The sequence below is a fragment of the Apodemus sylvaticus genome, chromosome 7 (genome assembly GCF_947179515.1).
Source record: "Apodemus sylvaticus chromosome 7, mApoSyl1.1, whole genome shotgun sequence".
Lineage (NCBI taxonomy): Eukaryota > Metazoa > Chordata > Mammalia > Rodentia > Muridae > Apodemus > Apodemus sylvaticus.
Window position 1 is genome coordinate 71,427,527 of NC_067478.1, and position 19,310 is coordinate 71,446,836.

A 19,310-nucleotide genomic window follows, 5' to 3' on the forward strand; every position below is an offset into this window, starting at 1 on the left:
GGAAGGCAGACTCCAGCTTCCTTCATGCTAGCACAGGTCAGAATGGAAGCCAGAGGTCCCGAGTGGGACTCAGCCTCTGCCATCATCCTGGATCCCGCTGGAATGCTAGGACCACCCAGGCCCATCTTTGGAAGAATTTGACATGTAGCCATCAAAGAGTCTGGGAGTAGAGAGATACCGTCTCATGTCTGACAGAGTGTCCCAGACGGGCATGGATGCTCTGTAGCAGAGAAGTCCCGAGTGACTGGGCCAGAGCAGAAGGGCAGGTGGGACAGAGGAAAGTCAGCCCGATTTCACATGAAAACTGTGCGTTGATTTTATTCTTTAGAAAGCAGTGAGGGCCATGTGTGCTGGCACGCCCTGTAGTCCTAGCACTAGGGAGGCCGAGGCAGCAGGGATTCCAAGTTCAGGGCTAGCATGGGCTCCAGACTGAGATTCCATCTTTAAAAAACAAGAAAGAAAGAAAGAAAACAAACCCTAGAAATTTTAGAAGACAAAACAAGCGTGCCCAGGAGTTGCCAGGCAGGGACTGTCAGCGTGTTAGAGCCCTATTTTCCTGGTTTCCTTCCGTTGCTGCTGTTAGCATAGACGTGTGTGCACCAGACTCTTTCCACTTACTGCTGTGTCCCTGGGCATTTCTAGAGCTACCTGTCATGGTAACTGCCTCTACAACGCTTCTGGGTATTTCCAGGAGCTCTTCTACGGCTTCGTCACCAAATGCTCTTCCCTCCCGAGTGTGCCGTGCTTCCATTGTCGATGTTGGGGGCTGTTACTACACACCCTACACGAAGCTAGCAGAGAGCAGGCAGTTAGCAGCTAAGTATGTGGGGGTTCCAGGCCCAGCCATACACTGTTAGCATAGCTAACAGGGACGGGTGACCCGAATACCTCAGAGGACGCTGAGCTAAGTAGCCTACTAAGACTGGAGAGCATGGGTCGGTGGCTGGTGAGGCTGCCTTGGAATTCGAGAAAGATCCCTGAGCCACGGGCTCTAGAATGGCTGACCTGTCACCTATCTTGGTAAAGTGTCCCAGGCCCTCTGAAAACCTCTGGTCCTGTATTCTAGGCTGCTCTGTCCTGTTCTTGTGGTGCCCCACTCCCTTCCCATCACTATGTGATAGGCTGCCTCAGGGCATGGGGCTGGCCTTGAGAAGATAGGCTGCTAATTGCTGTCCAAGGCCTAACCCCACCCATTCCCCTTCACAGCCTTGGAGTTGAGAATAGCTGCCTGCTGCTGTTGCTTCCCAACACACACACACACACAAGCAGGAGGATCTCCCTACAGGGCCTATAACCCGAGATCCTCCTGCTTCGGTCTCCAGAGCATTGAGATTACAGGTATGCATATACCACCACACCCAGCGTGAAGAGAACCCTTGCCTCCCGGATTCTGCACGGCTGTCCTAGGGTTCATGTTCCAGTGGGAGATAGAGGTCTCCTTAGGCTGAGTCAGAGTTAGTCAGGCCAGCCTCAGTTTTCTCCAGTGACCTGGGAAGGGAGAGATTAGAGTCCTTCCCTTGCACCTGAGAGTTAGACTCTAGGCTTATGAGTTAGTGTCCTCCTTTGCAGATCTAACCTGGAGGTGTCTCTTTGTGACAAGGGCAGTGGGAAGACACCAACCTCTGCTAGACACGCTGGGTTCAAGAGGATGTAACCCTTTCAGTGCTGAAGTCTCTCGGCCTTGTATCTTGGTACCCTGACTGACAGACTTTGACATATACATATTCCTTCATATTCTCTCTCTCTCTCTCTCTCTCTCTCTCTCTCTCTCCCTCTCTCTCTCTCTCTCTCTCTCTCTCTCTCTCTCTCTCTCTCTCTCTCTCTCTCTCTCTGGTACTGGTGGCATGAAAGTAGGCATTACTACCACCCTCCTGTCCCATAGCTTCAGTGGGATGAGGTCACAGGGTTGGGTCTTACCCAAGATGCTGGCCTTTGGGTGTTTCTCGGTTTTCCCCGCCCTTGGATAGGGACAGGATGGGTGGAGGAGCAGGCTGCTCCCTAAACCCAGCAGGGAGCACTGCCTCCCTCCTCACTTCTGGGTCCCTTCATCCAAGGGCTTGAAATAGAATCCGCTAAGTAATGATTAAAGTCAAATTCAGGCCTAAAAATAAAGAGCTGGAGAAGGGAGAGCTTGCGTGCTCCCTGCATGGCTGAGGGAAGATGTGAACAGGGAGAGACTGGGTCTAGGTGGCTGCGCCTAATCCCCATTGTCAGGAGTGCTCTGAGAACTGGGGGATGCTCTCTTATTGGGCATGATGCAGCCTGCTCCACCCATTGGGTGTCGGTGCGCGAATGGGGTGCAGGATGAGAGAGACAATCCCATTTTTTCCACGAGGAAACTGAGGCTCATTGAGTGGATTTGAATTGACTTGCCCTGGACTAGCCGGGAGCTCCCCTGTGTGGAGGCCCGAGGGCTGGAGGCCCCACAGCTCCGCCTACCCTGTTTTTGCCTGCTCTCTTCCTGGTTCTGTGAGGACATCTTCCAGCACACTAGTGCACACCCTCCGACCGACCGCAGCTTCCCTCCGCCTCTCTTCCGTGGTCTACAAACAAGCAGAAGAGAGCTGCTGGGCGCTCCCCGGCTGCCCTGGGTTCTGCACGGTTGGAAGGCTTGTGGGTGGGTGAAACCTGGGTGTCATCCGACCCGTACATCCTGGCTGCTGCTCTTCAGCCCAGCCCAGCCCAGCCCAGCCCAGCCTGGCACCTGGCCCTCTCCCAGCCTCCGGGCCTTACAGCCTGTAATGTGCACACTACAGGGAAAAGGACTGGAGGATGAGCTGCATTACTGGCCAGAGACGAGGCTGGGCTCGGAAGCCTGGCAGGACAAGCCTGTGTTCCCCTCCTGCAAAACTGCTAGAATGTGCATGGGCTAGGACAGCCTGGAGGACTTCCTGGAGGGAGAGTAGGGCTTGTGAAAAGTATTTGAGGAACCAGAGAACCAGAGGTCTTTGTTCAGTGATTGGGTCCTCTTGAAGGCTGCTGCCTTCTCTGAGTTCTTCTCTGAGGCTCTGTGTGATGTCCTGATCTGTCTGCAAAGGCAGCCAGCCAGGAGAGAGCACAGGTGTACCTCAGCTCACTGGGGCAAGGGGGACCTGATGTGAGGAGTTAGTCGCCCCTAGCATTCCTGTTGTGTCCTTTTAGGATATCATATGATCCTGCCAAGGAAAACTTGGGGACGTCTGCTGACCTAGGGTCCAGCATAACTAAGCTTAAGTCCCTGATCTAGCACTTGGAAGCTCGTGGTACCCTAGGCGGTAACCACGGGCAAGCTTGTTTCCTTCCCAGTCTAGCAGGGATCTCCAGGACTTGTGGTGGTGGTGGGGGATGCTTACATAGCTGATACAGAGCCTCAAACCGTGTTGGAGCAGCAGGCTGTTGGATACCTGCTTTCATTTTCTGTTGATCCTGCTGGTGTGGGTGCCCCTTCCCCTAGGTCTCTGTCCCTGGCGCTGCCTGTAGGTTAGCATTCTGCACTGTGTGCTTCTCTGATGCCTGTGCTGCTGCTTCCTTGGTTGCTTTTATTTTTCTGAGGCAGGGTCTCACTTTGTAGACCATGCTGGCTTCAGATCAAAGAGAATTCCCAACCTCTGTCTCAAGTGCTGGAGACCAGAACTCTGCCACCTAGAGTTAGTTCTAGATCATTCTCTTACCCCCTGAACCTCAGTCTTCCCTCTTGTAACATGGCTAGGAGACTTTGGGGGTGGGGGGGGAACGGGTTGTGAAACAAAGCCACTGCATGACTCTGAAGGGTTTTTGGAGGTTAGTGAGGAAGTTGTATGTAAATACAGGCAGAAGAAAATGCAAAGGACCTGGCCCATACTCTGAGGGGTGGGGGGCAGAGGCCTGGGGTAGGACCCTGGAGACCTGGAGGCCCAGAGGCCCAGTGCATGTAAGTAATTAGGCTCCTGAGTGGTAATTAGAAACCTTTCTGGGCCAGGAGTGGCAGCCTCAAGCCACAGTGTACCCTAGGGAGGAGGCTCCCTGTTAGCCTCCTCTTAACTCACCCCTACTGCTCCTAAACTTCCAGACAGGATTTCCGGTCTTGTTGAGCCCCAGTGAGTTGCCATAATTTGGTTCTTTAACATGTTTCAGTCATTAAACTCAGCCCCCCTCCTAAGTCGGGCCCTGACGCTGAGGGAGTCTGAGGATGGGCAGCCCTAGAACCCGAGCCAGGCATCTTTCCAGCCCCCCTTGCCCAGCTCTGAGCGCCCCACAGGCCTGTGCTTTCAGACCTTCAGGGGCGTCTGCGCGATGGGGGTGCCGAGGGCCTGTCTGAGCTGCTGGGTTAGTGGGAACCTCCAGCCCTTCTTCTCAGTGTGTGGCTGGGTGACAGTGCTATCAGCCTGATAGCTCTGCAGATCAGGGGTGGGGCTGACTATAGCCACCAAACCAGCTCTGCTGCTGGCTGGTGGCCCGCCTCAGGTGCTCTGCCCTGTGAGGGGTGTGCCCAAGACCCACAGCGGCACCTTTGCCCCTGTCTGCCCTGGACCTGGAGAAGACAGCCTTGATTGAATCCCTCAGTAATTCTATTTAAGTCTTAACCCTGGCCTGTTCTAGATGCCCCTTTTCCCATCCTCTCTAGTTCCCCTCACCTTTTTCCTCCAAGCTGCTGGATAACTCTGTCTCTCGGATGTTTTAAGGCACTGGGGGAAGAACAAGGCGGGTCAGGGAGCACACTATGCGCTCGCTTGACCACTGAGTTAGACCAGTAAACCTCTGCTTTTTGAGGCATGGGGATTCCTGACCGATTGACCATTCTACACTGAGAAAGACGGAGCTTGGAGTATATTTTGTTGAGGCTGAATCAGGTTCTTAGATCTCTAGACAAAAGTCTCTGGGCCTTCCTCCTGTCCAACCTGACCACTGGGCATGACATGATGTACCAGCAAAGACCTTCCTGTTGCCACAAGTGGTTTTGCCTCTCTCTCTCTCTCTCCCTCTCTCTCTCTCTCTCTCTCTCTCTCTCTCTCTGTGTGTGTGTGTGTGTGTGTCCATCCCTGCAGACAGTGTGACATGATGTACCAGCAAAGACCTTCCTGTTGCCACAAGTGGTTTTGCCTCTCTCTCTCTCTCTCTCTCTCTCTCTCTCTCTCTCTCTCTCTCTCTCTCTCTCTGTGTGTGTGTGTGTGTGTGTCCATCCCTGCAGACAGTGCAGCTGGGTCCTGTAGCAGGACCAGAGTCTCTGTGGGCCATAGCGCCAGTCCCCCCAGGTCTCTGGTACACTTCCCTTTTCAGTGGGTATTTTTAGCTGCGTGTAAACAGTTTCTGAAAACTCCCACGCCCCGTTAAGCATTGGAGTTTTGGTGAGGGGCAGGGCTACAGTCCTTTGGCCTACCCCAGCCCTCTGCACGTGCTTGGTTCTAGGGGTCTGCAGCTGCCTCCGGGGCAAGAAGAGGGCAGACGGGAGTGACTGGGCTCCTACCCCCACCCCCCCACACACACACTTACACTTATGTCCCCTTCTGGACAGCCTGGGCTCCCAAGAAAGGCCTGCCTGAGGCTGCAGCCACTGACCTCAGCGCTTGGGCACAATGCCCAGCTTGTTCCTGGGACCCCAGCACAAGGGCTGCTGGGAGCAGAGTTTAAGGCAGGAAGTCAGACAGAAATGTTAGCCCCTTTGCAATCCCAAGCCCCTGTCTTCCAGTCTTGTGGGGGTGGGTAACAGCTGCTGACCCTCTGGGGTTAAATATAGCCCTATTGGTTGCAAGACCTAATGTGCTGTAGACATTCTTTTCCTTCCCTCCCTTCCTTCCGTCCGTCCTTCCTTCTTTCCTGTTGTTCACTCATTCATTCATTCATTCCTCATTACTGAGCAGCAGTTCTCAGTCCAGCCCATGCTGGCGATGCAGACATGAGTCAGATTAGCTCCCGTCTTCCACCTTACAAAGCTCCCTTTCTACCTCAGCCATAGGCCACTGCTAGTGAGGTCCTTCGACGGAGCACTGTGATAGGAGAGGCCCTGGAGGCAGGGCCAGCCAGCACAGCTGGAGCACCAAGGAAAGATTCCTGTTGGAAGTATTTTCAGATTTATTTTTAAGGTAAAATTTTTGTAACTTTAAAAGAAGACCAAGAACTGAGGACGTAGCTCAGTTGTCAGTGTTTGGGTCAGCCTGCAGTCATGGGTTCAATCTCAAGCTCTAGATAAACTAGGTGTGGTGGCAGATAGCAGATTCAGTAATGTGAAGTCAGCCTTTGCTACATAATGAGTTAGAAGTTAGCCTGGACTGCAGGACTCTCAGTGTATATATCAAAAGAGGACAAAATAGGAAATACAGAATAACAAAAGTTTTCCTTGAATTTGGTCCCATCCCAGAGCCAGCTTCTGTTATTTATCTGTTTTTTAAGGTGTATTTATTTTATTTCATGTGTATTTTGCTTGCTTGTGTGTATGTGCACCACATGCACGCCTAGTGTCAGTGGGGTTCAGTAGAGGGTTTCGGGTACCCTGGAAGTGAGGTTACAGACATTTAGGAGCTGTCACATGTGTGCGAAGAACTGAACCCAGGGTCTCTGCAAGAGTGACAGTAGCTCTTAACTGCTGAGCCCTCTCTCCAGCTCCTCTGTGTCTCTCAAAGACCTCTCTCAGCTCAGGAATATGTATTTGTTTTCTGTAAGACACAACTTGTGAGCTAGGGATGGCTCTGCTGGTCAAGATGCCGGCCAGCAGGCATGGCTACCTCAGGTTGATTGCCAGGACCCACCCAGTAGAAGGGGAGAACCAACCCCCACAAGTTACCCTCTGACTTTCACATGCACACTGGGCACACATCCACATGCATATAAAATAAATGTATCAAAAGTCCAAAACAGCTGGGCATGATGGCACATGTCTTTAATCCCAGCACTCCGGAGGCAGAGGCAGAAGGAGTTCATTAAGCTGAAGACTGGCCTGATCTACATGATGAGTTCTAGGATAACTGGGGATCTGTAGAGATATTCCTCCTCAAACAGAACAAAAAAAGTGAAAACAGCAAACTAACAGTAGCAGCCACAAAATAAAACAAAAACCCCACCCACAACTTGTAGTACACTATAGGGACCCGTGTCTATCTGCTTTTGCCTTTTTTTGGAGTTTGAGTATTTCAAAAATCACTGAAAAGTAGAAATAATAAGTTGTTAGACACTTGCAGATCCTTTGCCTCTTTTGCATAATTTGTTATAATTGCCTCTTTTTTGCATAATTTGCCTATAATTGCCTATAATTTGTGTGCACGCATGCCCGTGGACACCACACACATTGTGTATCATCTGGGGGTCAGGGAACAACTTTAAGGAGTTGGTTCTCGCTGGGCGGTGGTGGCGCGCAAGCCTGGCCTGTAATCCCAGCATTCTGGGAGGCAGAGGCAGGCCGATTTCTGAGTTCGAGGCCAGCCTAGTCTACAGAGTGAGTTCCAGGACAGCCAGGGCTACACAGAGAAACCCTGTCTTGAAAAAAAACAAATCAAAAAAAAAAAAAAAGGAGTTGGTTTTTCCCTTTTCAGGGATGAAATTCAGGTTGTCGGCTTGGCCACAGTGCCCTTGTATTGCCGGGGTGATCCGAACCCAGGTGCTCACGTGCCTCACAGTTTGTTGTACTAATCTGTTTTCAGTACCTGGCTGCACACAGGGCTTGCTGGATTGCTAGTCACAGGCATCAGATCCCTCCTTCTGCAGAATTTGGTCTTTCAGTTTGGTGTGTGTGTGTACTTGTATGTGAATATGCCTGTGTGCACATGTGTGTAAAAGTCAGAAGCCTTGGGTGTCATTCCTCAGGAACTCTTCACCTTGTTCTTGGGATGGGGTCTCTCACTGCAACCTGGGACTCAATACGTAAGTTAGGCAGGCGAGCTAACAAGTTCTAGAATTCCTCCCTGCTCCTGCCTTCCAACACTGGATGACAGGCCCAAACTTGGGTCTTCACAGCAACCATTTTACCCGCGATCTAGCTCTTCGGTTGTTTGGTTGGTTGGTTTCATTTTGGTTTTTTGAAACAGTTTCTCATAGCCCTAGCTGTCCTGAAACTCTCTCTGTACACCAGGCTCTAGCTTTGAACTCAGAGATCCACCTGCTTCTGCCTCCCAGGTGCTTAAAGATTGTTCTTTGTTTGTTTGTTTGTTTGCTTGTTTAAGATAAGGTAACACTTTGTAGCTCAGTATGGCTTCAAATGTGTACTCTGTCCCCATCTCTTGCCACCACCGAGAGGGATATCCTATTATATTTTGCTCTTTGCTTGTGTACCACAGTGGCTGTCACCTAGGCTGCATACATATTCCTTGGATGAAGTTGGAGAGGGCAAGTAAGGGGTCAAAGTGCAGGTGTCTGAGGATAGTGTGAGAAAGGGGGACAGACACTGCTTGAAGCCAGCAAATATGGGGAGCTCCTGGACTTCCCGGAGGTCATAGGGCCGGGGCCAGAATGCAGTGTTACTTCCACAACAGTGGTCCTGCACTGCCTTCCTAGAGCGCCTTGGTCATTCAAGTGACTCCACAAAGGACCTTCTGTGCCTACTCACTGGCTAGTTGGAAGGTGGCTTTCAATAAGTAGCCTCTTTAAGCCACGCTGGCTGTCCGCCTCAGACTTTGCTGGAGAGACAGACCTTAAGGAAAGGCAGCTTGCCCAGCCATCCTGGCCTGGTGACCTCACCATGATCGACAGGTTGGAGGTTGTCTGGTAAGGCAGGCAGTGACCCAGGTGTCATAGCAGCCATGGGAGCTGCTGGCTTCTCACCTGGCTGTTGTGTACATGAAGAAACAGTCCCAGAAGGCGCTGCTATGGAGTCAAGGAGGTTCGATCCTCCTAGATCTCCCTTCCAGGCAGCATTCCCTGGCCACTGCTGCCTTGTCCCATTCCTCTCCCCACGTCCTTACCTACATGGCTGCTCTTTGTCGTGCCCATCCAGATCGACAGCGGTCCCTGAGGGTATGTGACGCATGGAAGGTAGAGGCCACCAGGTAGGCAGGGAGTCCCGGCGGCCAAAGAGCTCAGGGGTCTGACTGAAGCAGGATGTGACATCTCCCTGGAGCTGTGACCTCAGGCAAGGTCTCACAGTACTCTGGCCTTTACTTGGGGCCCTCATCTGTAAAATGGGGTTGGTAATAATAGCCCCTCTGTGTCTTGGAGTCATTAGGATTGGACGAGCCGCAAAGTGCCGAGGATAAGGCCTGAGTAAGAACTCGGGAAACAGGGCCTGTGATTATCTTTATTATTATCATCAAGGCAGCAGGGAGGTGGCAGGCAGCTGCAGGCCAGGAAGGAGTGTTTGCAAACTGACAGCTGCAAGGGTGACTAACTGTGCCCAGCCTCCGCTCCCTCCTGTGGTGGCAGCAGTGAGCTCTGAATTTGGGAAGGGAGGAGGAGGTGTGGGGAGCTGGGGAGCTAATAGGATCTCCATCGAAGGACCCTAAGGCTGGGGCTCAGCCAACGGCAGTGGGACCCTCGCTCAGGCTGTGTGACAACCTCTTGGACCTTAGTTTTCACTTGTATGAAACAGGGTAGAGAGGCCCACGGCGCTTCCATAGCATCCACAGGGCCCAGGGGGTGGTTTTCATGCTCCTGCTGGCTCCACCGTGGGAACACTGGGTGTGAGGGGGTGGGTCCTATTACACTCTCTCTGGGCTTCAGTCTACACAGCAAGCCTGATAGCCTTGCTTGCTTCTGGGTGCAAGAAGGACTGTTTGAAAGGGGACAGGACGCATGTCAAGCACTTCCAACTCTGGAGTCTTATTCTGTTCCCTCCAGAGTCTCCTTGCAGGGGTTCACGGTGCTCCGTTTCAGGGTGAGAGGATATGAGGCCCAAAGGGCTCGCTCCTTCTCTCCAAGTTGGCATGTTGATAAGGCCAGGTTCAAGGCCCAGGTCTGATTAGAACCAGGAATCTAGCTCGGGAGTTACTTTCCCTGCACCCTAGACCCTTGCTTCTGCTGGACTCTGAGAGTGCATGCTCCCTGACAAGTCCCCTAGGCTCATCGCCCTTGGGGTCCAACCTTAGCTCTTCACAGGGCCATGGGAAACTCCTTGCTACCCATGTGTTCTTGCCGGGTCCACTCACAGAGCCCCAAATGAGGGATTTGTTCTGCTTATTTCATCAGCTTCTACCCAGGCCAGTTCGTTCGTTCGTTCGTTCGTTCGTTCGTTCGTTCGTTCCTTCCTTCCTTCCTTCCTTCCTTCCTTCCTTCCTTCCCTCCTTCCTTCCTTCCTTCCTTCCTTCTTTATGTGTGTTGGTGTTGTGTGCACGTGTCTGTGTGAGGCTGTCAGATCCCCTGGCTGTGCAGTTGCAGACAGTTCGAGCTTCCATGTGGGCGCTGGAAAGAACCCAGGTCCTTAGGAAGAGCAGCCCGTGCTCGTCACTGTCAGATGATACACTGAGCTTCTCTTTGTCACCTTTTCTAGCCATCTTCTTTTCAATAGGAAGCTTTTAACACATCACCTAGGCTGGCCTCCAACTAGCCATCCCTCTGCCTCACCCTTTTCCCTCTGTCTTTCTAACAAATACCTTTTTATATCAAATTTTATTTGCTTGATTGCTTGTGGATTTAAAACAGAGATCCACACCTTGTACTAGAGTTTGACCCCAGAGTCTTGAGCATTCTAGGCAACTACCATCCACTAAGATAGCTCCCTAGCTCCTGCCCTCCACCTCTGCAAGTCCTGAGGGCCCAGCTCCCATGCTTTCTGCATGTGTGTGTATGTGCAGATGTGCATGCCCGTACACATGTAACAGCACTTACACTGAAAGTCCTCTTCAGTGCTAGTATACATAGTCATAAATGCAAAGGCTAGACCTCACCTATCCCAGTGCTAGTGTACATACCATAACCATAATGCAAAGGCTAGACCTTACCCGTCCCACCTCTGGTAGGGCTGCCATCTAACTGTGTGATCACAGAAGGGCCTTGGCTCTGTCTTCTCACCAGAAAGGGAACAGTAGCCCAGCACCTCTCTATCGTTCTGAGGCCTGGGGCTGTCTTTGAACTGGTAGTGGTGAAGACACTTGTGTGTGCAGACATGCGTATTGCTCTTGGGGCATCACCTTCACTAAAGTGCATGGATAGCTCTCAGGATACAGCCAGCAAGTTGCTATGGAACAAACCTTCTCCTGAAGGGAGCTCAGAGAGTCCCCATAACCATCACCTCAAGTCCCCTCGCACTCTGTCCAGTCCTTCCCTGTTTCATCCTTACAAGCCTGGGTTGGTTTGACCAGATTTTAAACTTGATCCAAAGGGAGTCCCAGCGCTCCTGCCCTCCTGGGCCCAGTTCCTTGGTTGATGCTCCAAGGCTGGTAAGTGGCTGAGTGGGCCGGGCCACTGCTGGCCGGCACTCCCTCCTGTGACTTCTCCCTACCTTGGCTGCTTCATTTTCAGCACTTGGGCAGTTCCTGGTCTGACCAGTAAACAGAGCACAGCACAGGAGAGCACCTGCCCCTCTCCTGGGAGATGTGGGCTGATTTCTGCTGGGTGTGTACTGAGAGGGAAGCACAGACATTTGTGCCCTGGACAAGCTTTCCTGGACCACAGGGCACCTGCCCAATTTCAGACTTTCCCTGGACTCCCTCCCCTCCAATCTTCCAGGCTTCTTTGGTCTTCTTGGTCATTCTGTGGGACCTGTAAGGCACCCAGAGACAGGACTGATAGCCACCTCCCCGGGACTCTTAAGTCTGTGTGTTTCTACCTGAGGCTGCATAGAACAGCCCTGGACCCACATGTCGGATCCTTTAAGGAAGAAGCTGGTGATCACACACAGAGGGCGGGGCCATCTCTTATTCTTCCTCAGCTTGACTCTTCTCCCACAGCTCTCATGGTACCAAGTAACAGATCGGCCTTCCTGTAGCTCGGGGACGCCAGATCGCAGAAGATGTCGGCAATACAGGTATTGGGGCTGCGGTGGGGACAGATAAAGCAGTCCCACATTCCGCCCTTCCCAGGCCAGACTAAGAGTACTTAGAGCAGCTTGTTCCAACCCACACCCAACCCTCCATCCCAGTCAAGACAGTGTGAAGTAAATGGGCGGTGGTGGTGCACGCCTTTAATCCCAGCACTTGGGAGGCAGAGGCAGGCGGATTTTAGAATTCGAGGCTTCTACAGAGTGAGTTCCAGAACTACCAGGGCTACACAGAGAAACCTTGTCTCAAAAACAACAACAACAACAAAAAGACTGTGTGAAGTAACACTAATTCCAGTGTGCTCTATTGGGCACAGGGCCCCAGAGAGGGCCACGGAGGAATTAGAGCTGGAAGGGCCTGAGAATTCTTAAGAGAAGGGTATCTCCCCCAGGTTCATGGAAGTCAGCTAGTATGCATTGGTCTCCAGGGCATTGGGGCAGGTTGGTAGAGAAGGGCCCTAGACTGCACCCACACACCTGTCCCTTTTTCTGTAGGCCGCCTGGCCGTCCGGTACAGAATGTATTGCCAAGTACAACTTCCATGGCACTGCTGAGCAAGACCTTCCCTTCTGCAAAGGAGATGTGCTCACCATTGTGGCCGTCACCAAGGTACATGGGGACCTGTGACACCTGTTCCGTTCTCTCACCTCCAGGGTTTCTTCTGGGCTTGGTTCCTCTCAGGAGGCAGGCGTCAGAGCGGGTCTGTGTTGTCCTCTTTGCAGGACCCCAACTGGTACAAAGCCAAAAACAAAGTGGGCCGTGAGGGCATCATCCCAGCCAACTATGTCCAGAAGCGCGAGGGCGTGAAGGCAGGCACCAAACTCAGCCTGATGCCGTGAGTGCCACAGGGATGGAGGGCTCAGTCTCCTCCTGGTTTAGGGGAAAGAGGAAATGACTGTGGTCCTCCGGGAAAGACATCACAGCAAACAGCCCTGAGTCAGGGGCTGTGTAGGTGAGGGCATTCTAGGTGAGGGCATTCTAGGACGGGGCAGAGGCTGGACCTCAGGACAGGGCTAGGAACCCAACAGAAGGAAAAGGGGTACAGGAAGAAGATGGCGCCCTTCAGATGCTTGGCCGAGTGGAGTTCTGGGAAGGTGTATGCGGGGGGGGCTGGCAGGAGGCTCCCGGGTCAGTACCCTTGTGACCCCAGCCTTGCCGCCCACAGCTGGTTCCACGGTAAGATCACACGGGAGCAGGCCGAGCGGCTCCTCTACCCCCCAGAGACAGGCCTGTTCCTGGTGCGGGAAAGCACCAACTACCCCGGGGACTACACCCTGTGTGTGAGCTGTGAAGGCAAGGTGGAGCACTACCGCATCATGTACCACGCGAGCAAGCTGAGCATTGACGAGGAGGTGTACTTCGAGAACCTGATGCAGCTGGTGGAGGTGAGTGGGGGACCTGCCTGCCCGGGGTGACCCCCTTCTCACACACTCACACCTGAGTCTGCCTCAGGACATTTAGAACAAACCCTAACCCAGCTCACCTGGCAGAGTGACCTGGACATGCTGACCTTCGACTCCTCACTGTGTGAAAGAGCATATAGTTCTGTCCCCAGAGTGCCCCAAGGGCCCACAAACAGGGTGCTATCCCTACTTTATAGATAAGGACACAAAGGCTCGGATTAGTGAAGGTCCCCCTCATCTGTGCATTGGAGGTGCCTGTCTGGTCCAGAACTCGCTTCCCCCAGCACTCAGAACCTCGTGTCGGGGTGTGGACACTGCTGTCAGGGCCTTGAGGCACGCAGTCCCTGATGCCTGCAGCCCCAGCTACACCAGCTCTGCCAGGCCATGTCTGGTACCACTTACCTATAGGTTTCCCCCACCACCACCAGCTCACTCTCATCTCTGGCTTACCTTGGCCCTGAGCACACCTCACCTGCTAGAGGCCGGTGTAGGGAGCAAGGCTGGGTTTGCTATCTACTGTAAGATATTGGTGAGGCCCAAAGCCGGAGTGACAACTGGGAGTCCAGTAGCTGGGTGTGGGTGGGGTGAGGTGGGAAACGACAGGCATTCCCACCCTCCTTGAAATGAGGAACCCTCTCCACACAAAGCAGCTCAAGGCTGTGTGGGCTAGCCTCTGCTGCCCTCTGGTGGCCAGACATGAGCAGTGCGTGAGCCAGTGAGAAATGGGGTCCAGTGGGTCTGGTTCTGAGGGCCTGCCCCACCTCTGCAGCACTACACCACAGATGCTGATGGACTCTGCACCCGCCTCATCAAACCAAAGGTCATGGAGGGCACCGTGGCAGCCCAGGATGAATTCTACCGCAGTGAGTGCACACTGCACCCGACCTCCCACTTCCCCACTTCCCCTCACCCTGGCCCTCTGCCATTACCCTAGAGGCCTGGAAACCCCAGACACCCACATCTAAAACAGTTTAGTCTGTGCCCGTCATCTCAAGTGCCTCAGCTTAGCTGTTCACTTCACTGACACACTGCCTCCCTCCTGGTCCCTGTCCCCAGGTGGCTGGGCATTGAACATGAAGGAACTGAAGCTGCTACAGACGATAGGAAAGGGGGAGTTTGGAGGTGCGTTGAAGGAGCCTGGGGAGGTGAGGTGGGAGAGCCCCGGGAGTCCAGGAAACAGCCCCTGCTTCTCCTACAGACGTGATGCTGGGGGATTACCGAGGCAACAAGGTTGCAGTCAAGTGCATTAAGAATGATGCTACTGCCCAGGCCTTCCTGGCTGAGGCCTCTGTCATGACGTGAGTTGGGCTAAACAGAAGGGCAGGCTGCCTGGGCGGGGCACAAGCGTGTGGGGGCTGGGCAGGCTGAGCTCTTGACCACCCTGTCCTGCCACAGGCAACTTCGGCACAGCAACCTAGTCCAGCTACTGGGTGTGATTGTGGAGGAGAAGGGTGGGCTCTACATTGTCACAGAGTACATGGCCAAGGTAGGTGCCCCTCGGCCTCACCTGTCCCTCCCACAGCCCTTCCACTGTGCCAGGCCTGGCCAGTCGTTTTTTGGCCGACTTTAAACAAGTCATGCCGCCTTTTGAGACCTCAGTTTTCTCACCCATAATATGAACGCTGTATCACAAGTGTCTGGCCTTCCCTGATCACCTCCCTCCCGTCCCCCTGTCGTACCCGCAGGGGAGTTTGGTGGACTATCTTCGATCTCGTGGTCGTTCGGTGCTAGGCGGAGACTGTCTCCTCAAATTCTCACTGTGAGTGGTGCAACCTGGGTGGGGGTAAGAACTTAAAGGAGCCCCCAGCCCTGCTATGGGAGCCCCAGTCTGAGGGACATGTGGCTGTCCTGCCCTCAGAGACGTCTGTGAAGCCATGGAATACCTGGAGGGTAACAATTTTGTGCACCGGGACTTGGCTGCCCGGAATGTGCTGGTGTCTGAGGACAACGTGGCCAAGGTCAGTGACTTTGGCCTCACTAAGGAAGCGTCCAGCACTCAGGACACAGGCAAGCTGCCGGTCAAGTGGACAGCTCCTGAAGCCTTGCGAGAGAAGGTGAGCGGGGTTGGAGGCACCCCTCCCCCCAGCCTCCGGGGACCCAATGCTCACTCTCTTCTCCACGTGGCAGAAATTTTCCACCAAGTCTGATGTGTGGAGTTTCGGGATCCTTCTCTGGGAAATCTATTCCTTCGGGCGAGTGCCTTACCCTAGAATTGTGAGTATGGGCCTGGGAGCCAGGGTGTGGCTGAAGCCGAGGGTGGGCGGCAAGAGCAGTGTCCCCTGGGAACCGTCTCCCTGGCGACAGGAGCCTGGACCCTGCTCTGTCCTCAGTAGCTTCCAGGCCATTCTCTGACTTCTTAGAGAGGGGTTCCGGGTAGGGCTCCCTTCTGCTGTGAGAGACACTGAGCTCATGCCACCCGCTCACAGCCCCTGAAGGACGTCGTCCCGCGGGTGGAAAAGGGCTATAAGATGGACGCTCCGGATGGCTGCCCAGCCGCCGTCTACGAGGTCATGAAGAACTGCTGGCACCTGGATGCCGCCACACGGCCCACCTTTCTGCAGCTTCGAGAGCAGCTTGAGCACATCAAAACCCATGAGCTGCACCTGTGACCTCTGCTCCCGCCTAGGCCACGGGCCTGCAGGGACAGGGCCTAGAAGACGACAGATCTGGTGCCCTGCTGCCTGCTGGGCCTGAACTTGAACTGAGCCCCAGCAGGCTGGTAGGCCTCTTGCCTCTGACCTACCTGTCCCTTCTGGCCCCCAGGGGCCCCACCTAGGCTTGGCATCTTCTCTCATGGACCCAACTAGAGGGCTTCGGACGCCCACTGAAGGGGCTGAGGAGAGGAGGCCAAGGAGCAGGAGGAGCGCCCTGCGGTCGGCCTCCTCTTGGCCCCGCCATTCGCCTTCTTAGAGTTTTATTCCTTTCCTTTTTTGAGATTTTTTCCGTGTGTTTATTTTTTATTATTTTTCAACATAAGAAGAAAGAAAGTACCCAGCAAATGGGCATTTTACAAGAAGTACGAATCTTATTTTTCCTGTCCCGCCCCTGGGGGTGGGGGAGAATCAGCCTGTCTCTAGGGACCCATCACCCCAGCCCGTCCCCCATCCCGTGTTCCATGTCCAGTGTTGCCTCGGTCGCCTGTGTTTGCGCTTGACCATGTTGCGCAGTTTGCATGTGCCCAAGGCAGGCGTCTGTCGGGGGCTTGAATTTCATGTGCTGTGGCCGCTCACCCACACCGCCTTGTGAGATGGAATCAATAAACCACTCCATGAGGACACCGCCCCCAGCCTCGGCGCTTCCTCCGCCGAGCCTGCCTGTCTGCCCAGTCTTCCCATGCCATCATGTCCATCCCCCTGTCTCTGTGAGTGGGGCTGAGAGGGAAGCATGGCCAGGAGATGTAGCCGCCTCTTTGTGTCAGCTGCACGAGCCAGTGTCCTGTGTCTGCCCTGGGGAAGTGTTCACCACTGTCCAGCTCTGCCAGTCCTACCTGAGCCTCAGTTCCTGGGCTGCCTCAGGCTCTGGACCCATCCTTGGGGTGCTGCTGGGGATTTTGGCTGCTTCTTCTGCCGTGGTGTCCAGGCCTGAAGCACAGAGGAGTGAAGTCTGGGCCTGGCCAGATGGGATGTGGCTCTGGGGTGAGAGCCCAGATAAACATGCCTCAGACAGTACTGACCTCAGGGTGATGGGAAGGGGAGCCTCTGGTGCTTCTCACGTCTCATCTAACGTGACAGCTTCGCTCTTCCCCACCCCTGCTGTGCCCTCTGGAGCTTTGTATGAAGTGAGGCACCTTCTGTCTGTCCCAACCGGGATACACAGATGGAGAATGAGGACCAGTCGTGGGTTTTTCTCCCCTCAGGTGGTCCAAGGCCCGTAGAACCCCAGTGGGTAGGAGAGACTTGATCATTGAGATGCGAAGGGAGGTTCCCCTTGTCCTGTTGCGCTCTGCTCTGGCTTGAAGCTGTCTTCTGTCTATCTCCACCGGCCCTTGGTGCTCCAGCCCCGCCCTCCCCACAAAGCCACCCTCTGCACGTACTTCAGGCTAATTTGTATGAGTCATTCAACTGCAAATGGTCAAATACCTGCTGTGTGTAGACTGCTGGATGATTCAGGCAGGGAGCGGAGTAGACTGGTGGCCATAGTTAAGAGGACTGTCACAGTGACAGCCTCTTGTGTTGTGAAGGAATGCCGAACACAAGAGTATTTTCTGCAGATCAAGAAGCAGCATTTGGGCTGAGTTCAGGATGGGTGCGAACACGGGTGGGGTGGGGCTCGTAGCCCCCCAGGGACAGGTGACTGAAGCAGGGAAGCTTGTCGAAGCTCTGAGGAAATGTGCTGGGAGATATGAAATGGGGCTGGGGAAGGAAGGGTGTAGCTTGCATGTGGTTTTTATCAAGCCAGGAGCTGTTGGGATCTAGGGACAGGTTTGAGGCAGCAGAGACATGCCAGGTCATAGAGTTTTAAACTGATCCCCCTGGGTCCTGGCAGGCTAGTGTGAGGCAGAGATAAGGACGGTGGGGGGAGACAGACTCTAGGGAGATCTAAGGCAGCATCAGTGGAGCTTAGTCGTGGGGTGAACATGCAGGTGAAGGAGAGGGAGGAGCCAGACACCTCTGACTTCCTTGGGTGGGTGGGAGGAAAGCTGGAGCTGGGCACCTGCCGAGGGGAGCCATCATAGGTTCTGCTGAGGCCGCACTCAACTGTGGGCCGGGGGAACTGTTGAAACCCAGGCTGGAGAAGGAAGTTGAGAGAGAGCAGTGGATGGATCGAATGGAAGGGTGAGCAGCCTACAGTGAGGGGCAGAGGATGAACCCTGAGGGGCTCTTAGAACAGGTCAGGACCAGGGGGCTCCTGCAAACCAGTGCCCAAGAGGCTAAAGCAGGTAGATTATGAGTTAGGGGCCAACCTGAGCTACTGATTGAGAGCCTGTCTTTAAATAATCAAAATTGCCTGTGCAAGACATAGAGGAGAAGCTCAAGATGGAGTGGAGAGCCAGTACCGGTGAGGCCCTGAGAGACCTGGGGAAGCCATGGGGGCCTGCCTCGCAGGAGGCACTGGCATGAAACGGCTGTTGGTTTCATCCCCAGGCTGAGGAAACTGGCACGAGGAGCATCTGTGTTTCGCCAGGCCCATTCCAGGAAAATGTATCTGTAACTGGAAGATGGGAGTAGAGGGAGAAGGAGGTCAGAGGCTTGTGCAAATTCCACAGTCTGAGGGAAGGACACTGACCCATGGATTGTGTCCAAGTCCTGAGGGGAAAATAAGCTACTGAAAAGGCGTGGTAGGGACGGGTGGCAGACCTCAGACACTGCAGCAGAGGGAGGCACACACTGGAGCCTTGGTGAATGTTTGATGACCAAATTGAAACCAGATAGACACTGCTGAAACCCTAGCACTTTCCAGGTGAGGGGGTAGGCCGGCCATCATGGCTACCTACAGAGTTCTAGGCCAGCCAGGACTACAAGGTGAGACCCTGGCCTCAAGAAATGTGTCATAATTGCTTCAGGTTGGGCTCCTTGGGTCTGTTAAAGCTTGTGAGGCTGCCTGGGGCCTGCCTTCCCAGATGTCCCTGCTTCCAACCATACCTCTCAGCTGTGAACGCATCACTCTTAGGGCTCTCACAACCTCGCTGCCCGTGGACCCTTCTTTTGACAAAGGACACCCCACACATGTATACCCCATCTCGGCCTCTTTTACTGAGTACCTGGAAAGTGGCACATCCTGCTGCCTTTGCACTATTGGCTGGCTACTGGCAGAAGGTGACACCTCGCAAGACTTCTGGGTACCAAGTAGTACCGTGCTAGGGGTTCCCTCTAGGTTAGGAATTCTGTTATATACAACAACCCAACAGCCACACGGATGGTTGGAGGACTGGAAAAACAAACACAAAGAAGTAACAGCTGGGGCTCGGGTGGGGCTGTGCCAGCAGTGCTTGCCAGCATGCACGAAACTGGGGTTGATTCTTCACGGTGCAGAATCTGGGTGTGGTGTCACAGGCCCCTGAAAAATGGGCGTGGGAGACTTGGCAATGTAAGTTCATCCTCAGTTGCATATTG

The 19,310-nt window shown here is 53.9% G+C and overlaps 1 protein-coding gene across 2 annotated transcripts in view; it reads left to right on the forward strand.

The window, feature by feature from the left end:
• Csk (C-terminal Src kinase) overlaps nt 1-16,539 on the forward strand; it is a 25,157-nt gene extending 8,618 nt beyond the window's left edge. For both annotated transcript variants that reach the window (XM_052188228.1, XM_052188227.1), the window contains exons 2-13: nt 11,766-11,842; nt 12,350-12,463; nt 12,577-12,689; nt 13,020-13,239; nt 14,027-14,120; nt 14,314-14,379; nt 14,456-14,555; nt 14,653-14,743; nt 14,943-15,016; nt 15,116-15,311; nt 15,385-15,471; nt 15,684-16,539. In XM_052188228.1, coding sequence (XP_052044188.1) covers nt 11,828-11,842; nt 12,350-12,463; nt 12,577-12,689; nt 13,020-13,239; nt 14,027-14,120; nt 14,314-14,379; nt 14,456-14,555; nt 14,653-14,743; nt 14,943-15,016; nt 15,116-15,311; nt 15,385-15,471; nt 15,684-15,866 — 1,353 coding nt within the window. In that variant the 5' untranslated portion in view covers nt 11,766-11,827 and the 3' untranslated portion in view covers nt 15,867-16,539. The remainder of the gene's footprint in view (nt 1-11,765; nt 11,843-12,349; nt 12,464-12,576; nt 12,690-13,019; nt 13,240-14,026; nt 14,121-14,313; nt 14,380-14,455; nt 14,556-14,652; nt 14,744-14,942; nt 15,017-15,115; nt 15,312-15,384; nt 15,472-15,683) is intronic.
• The last annotated feature ends 2,771 nt before the right edge of the window (nt 16,540-19,310 follow it).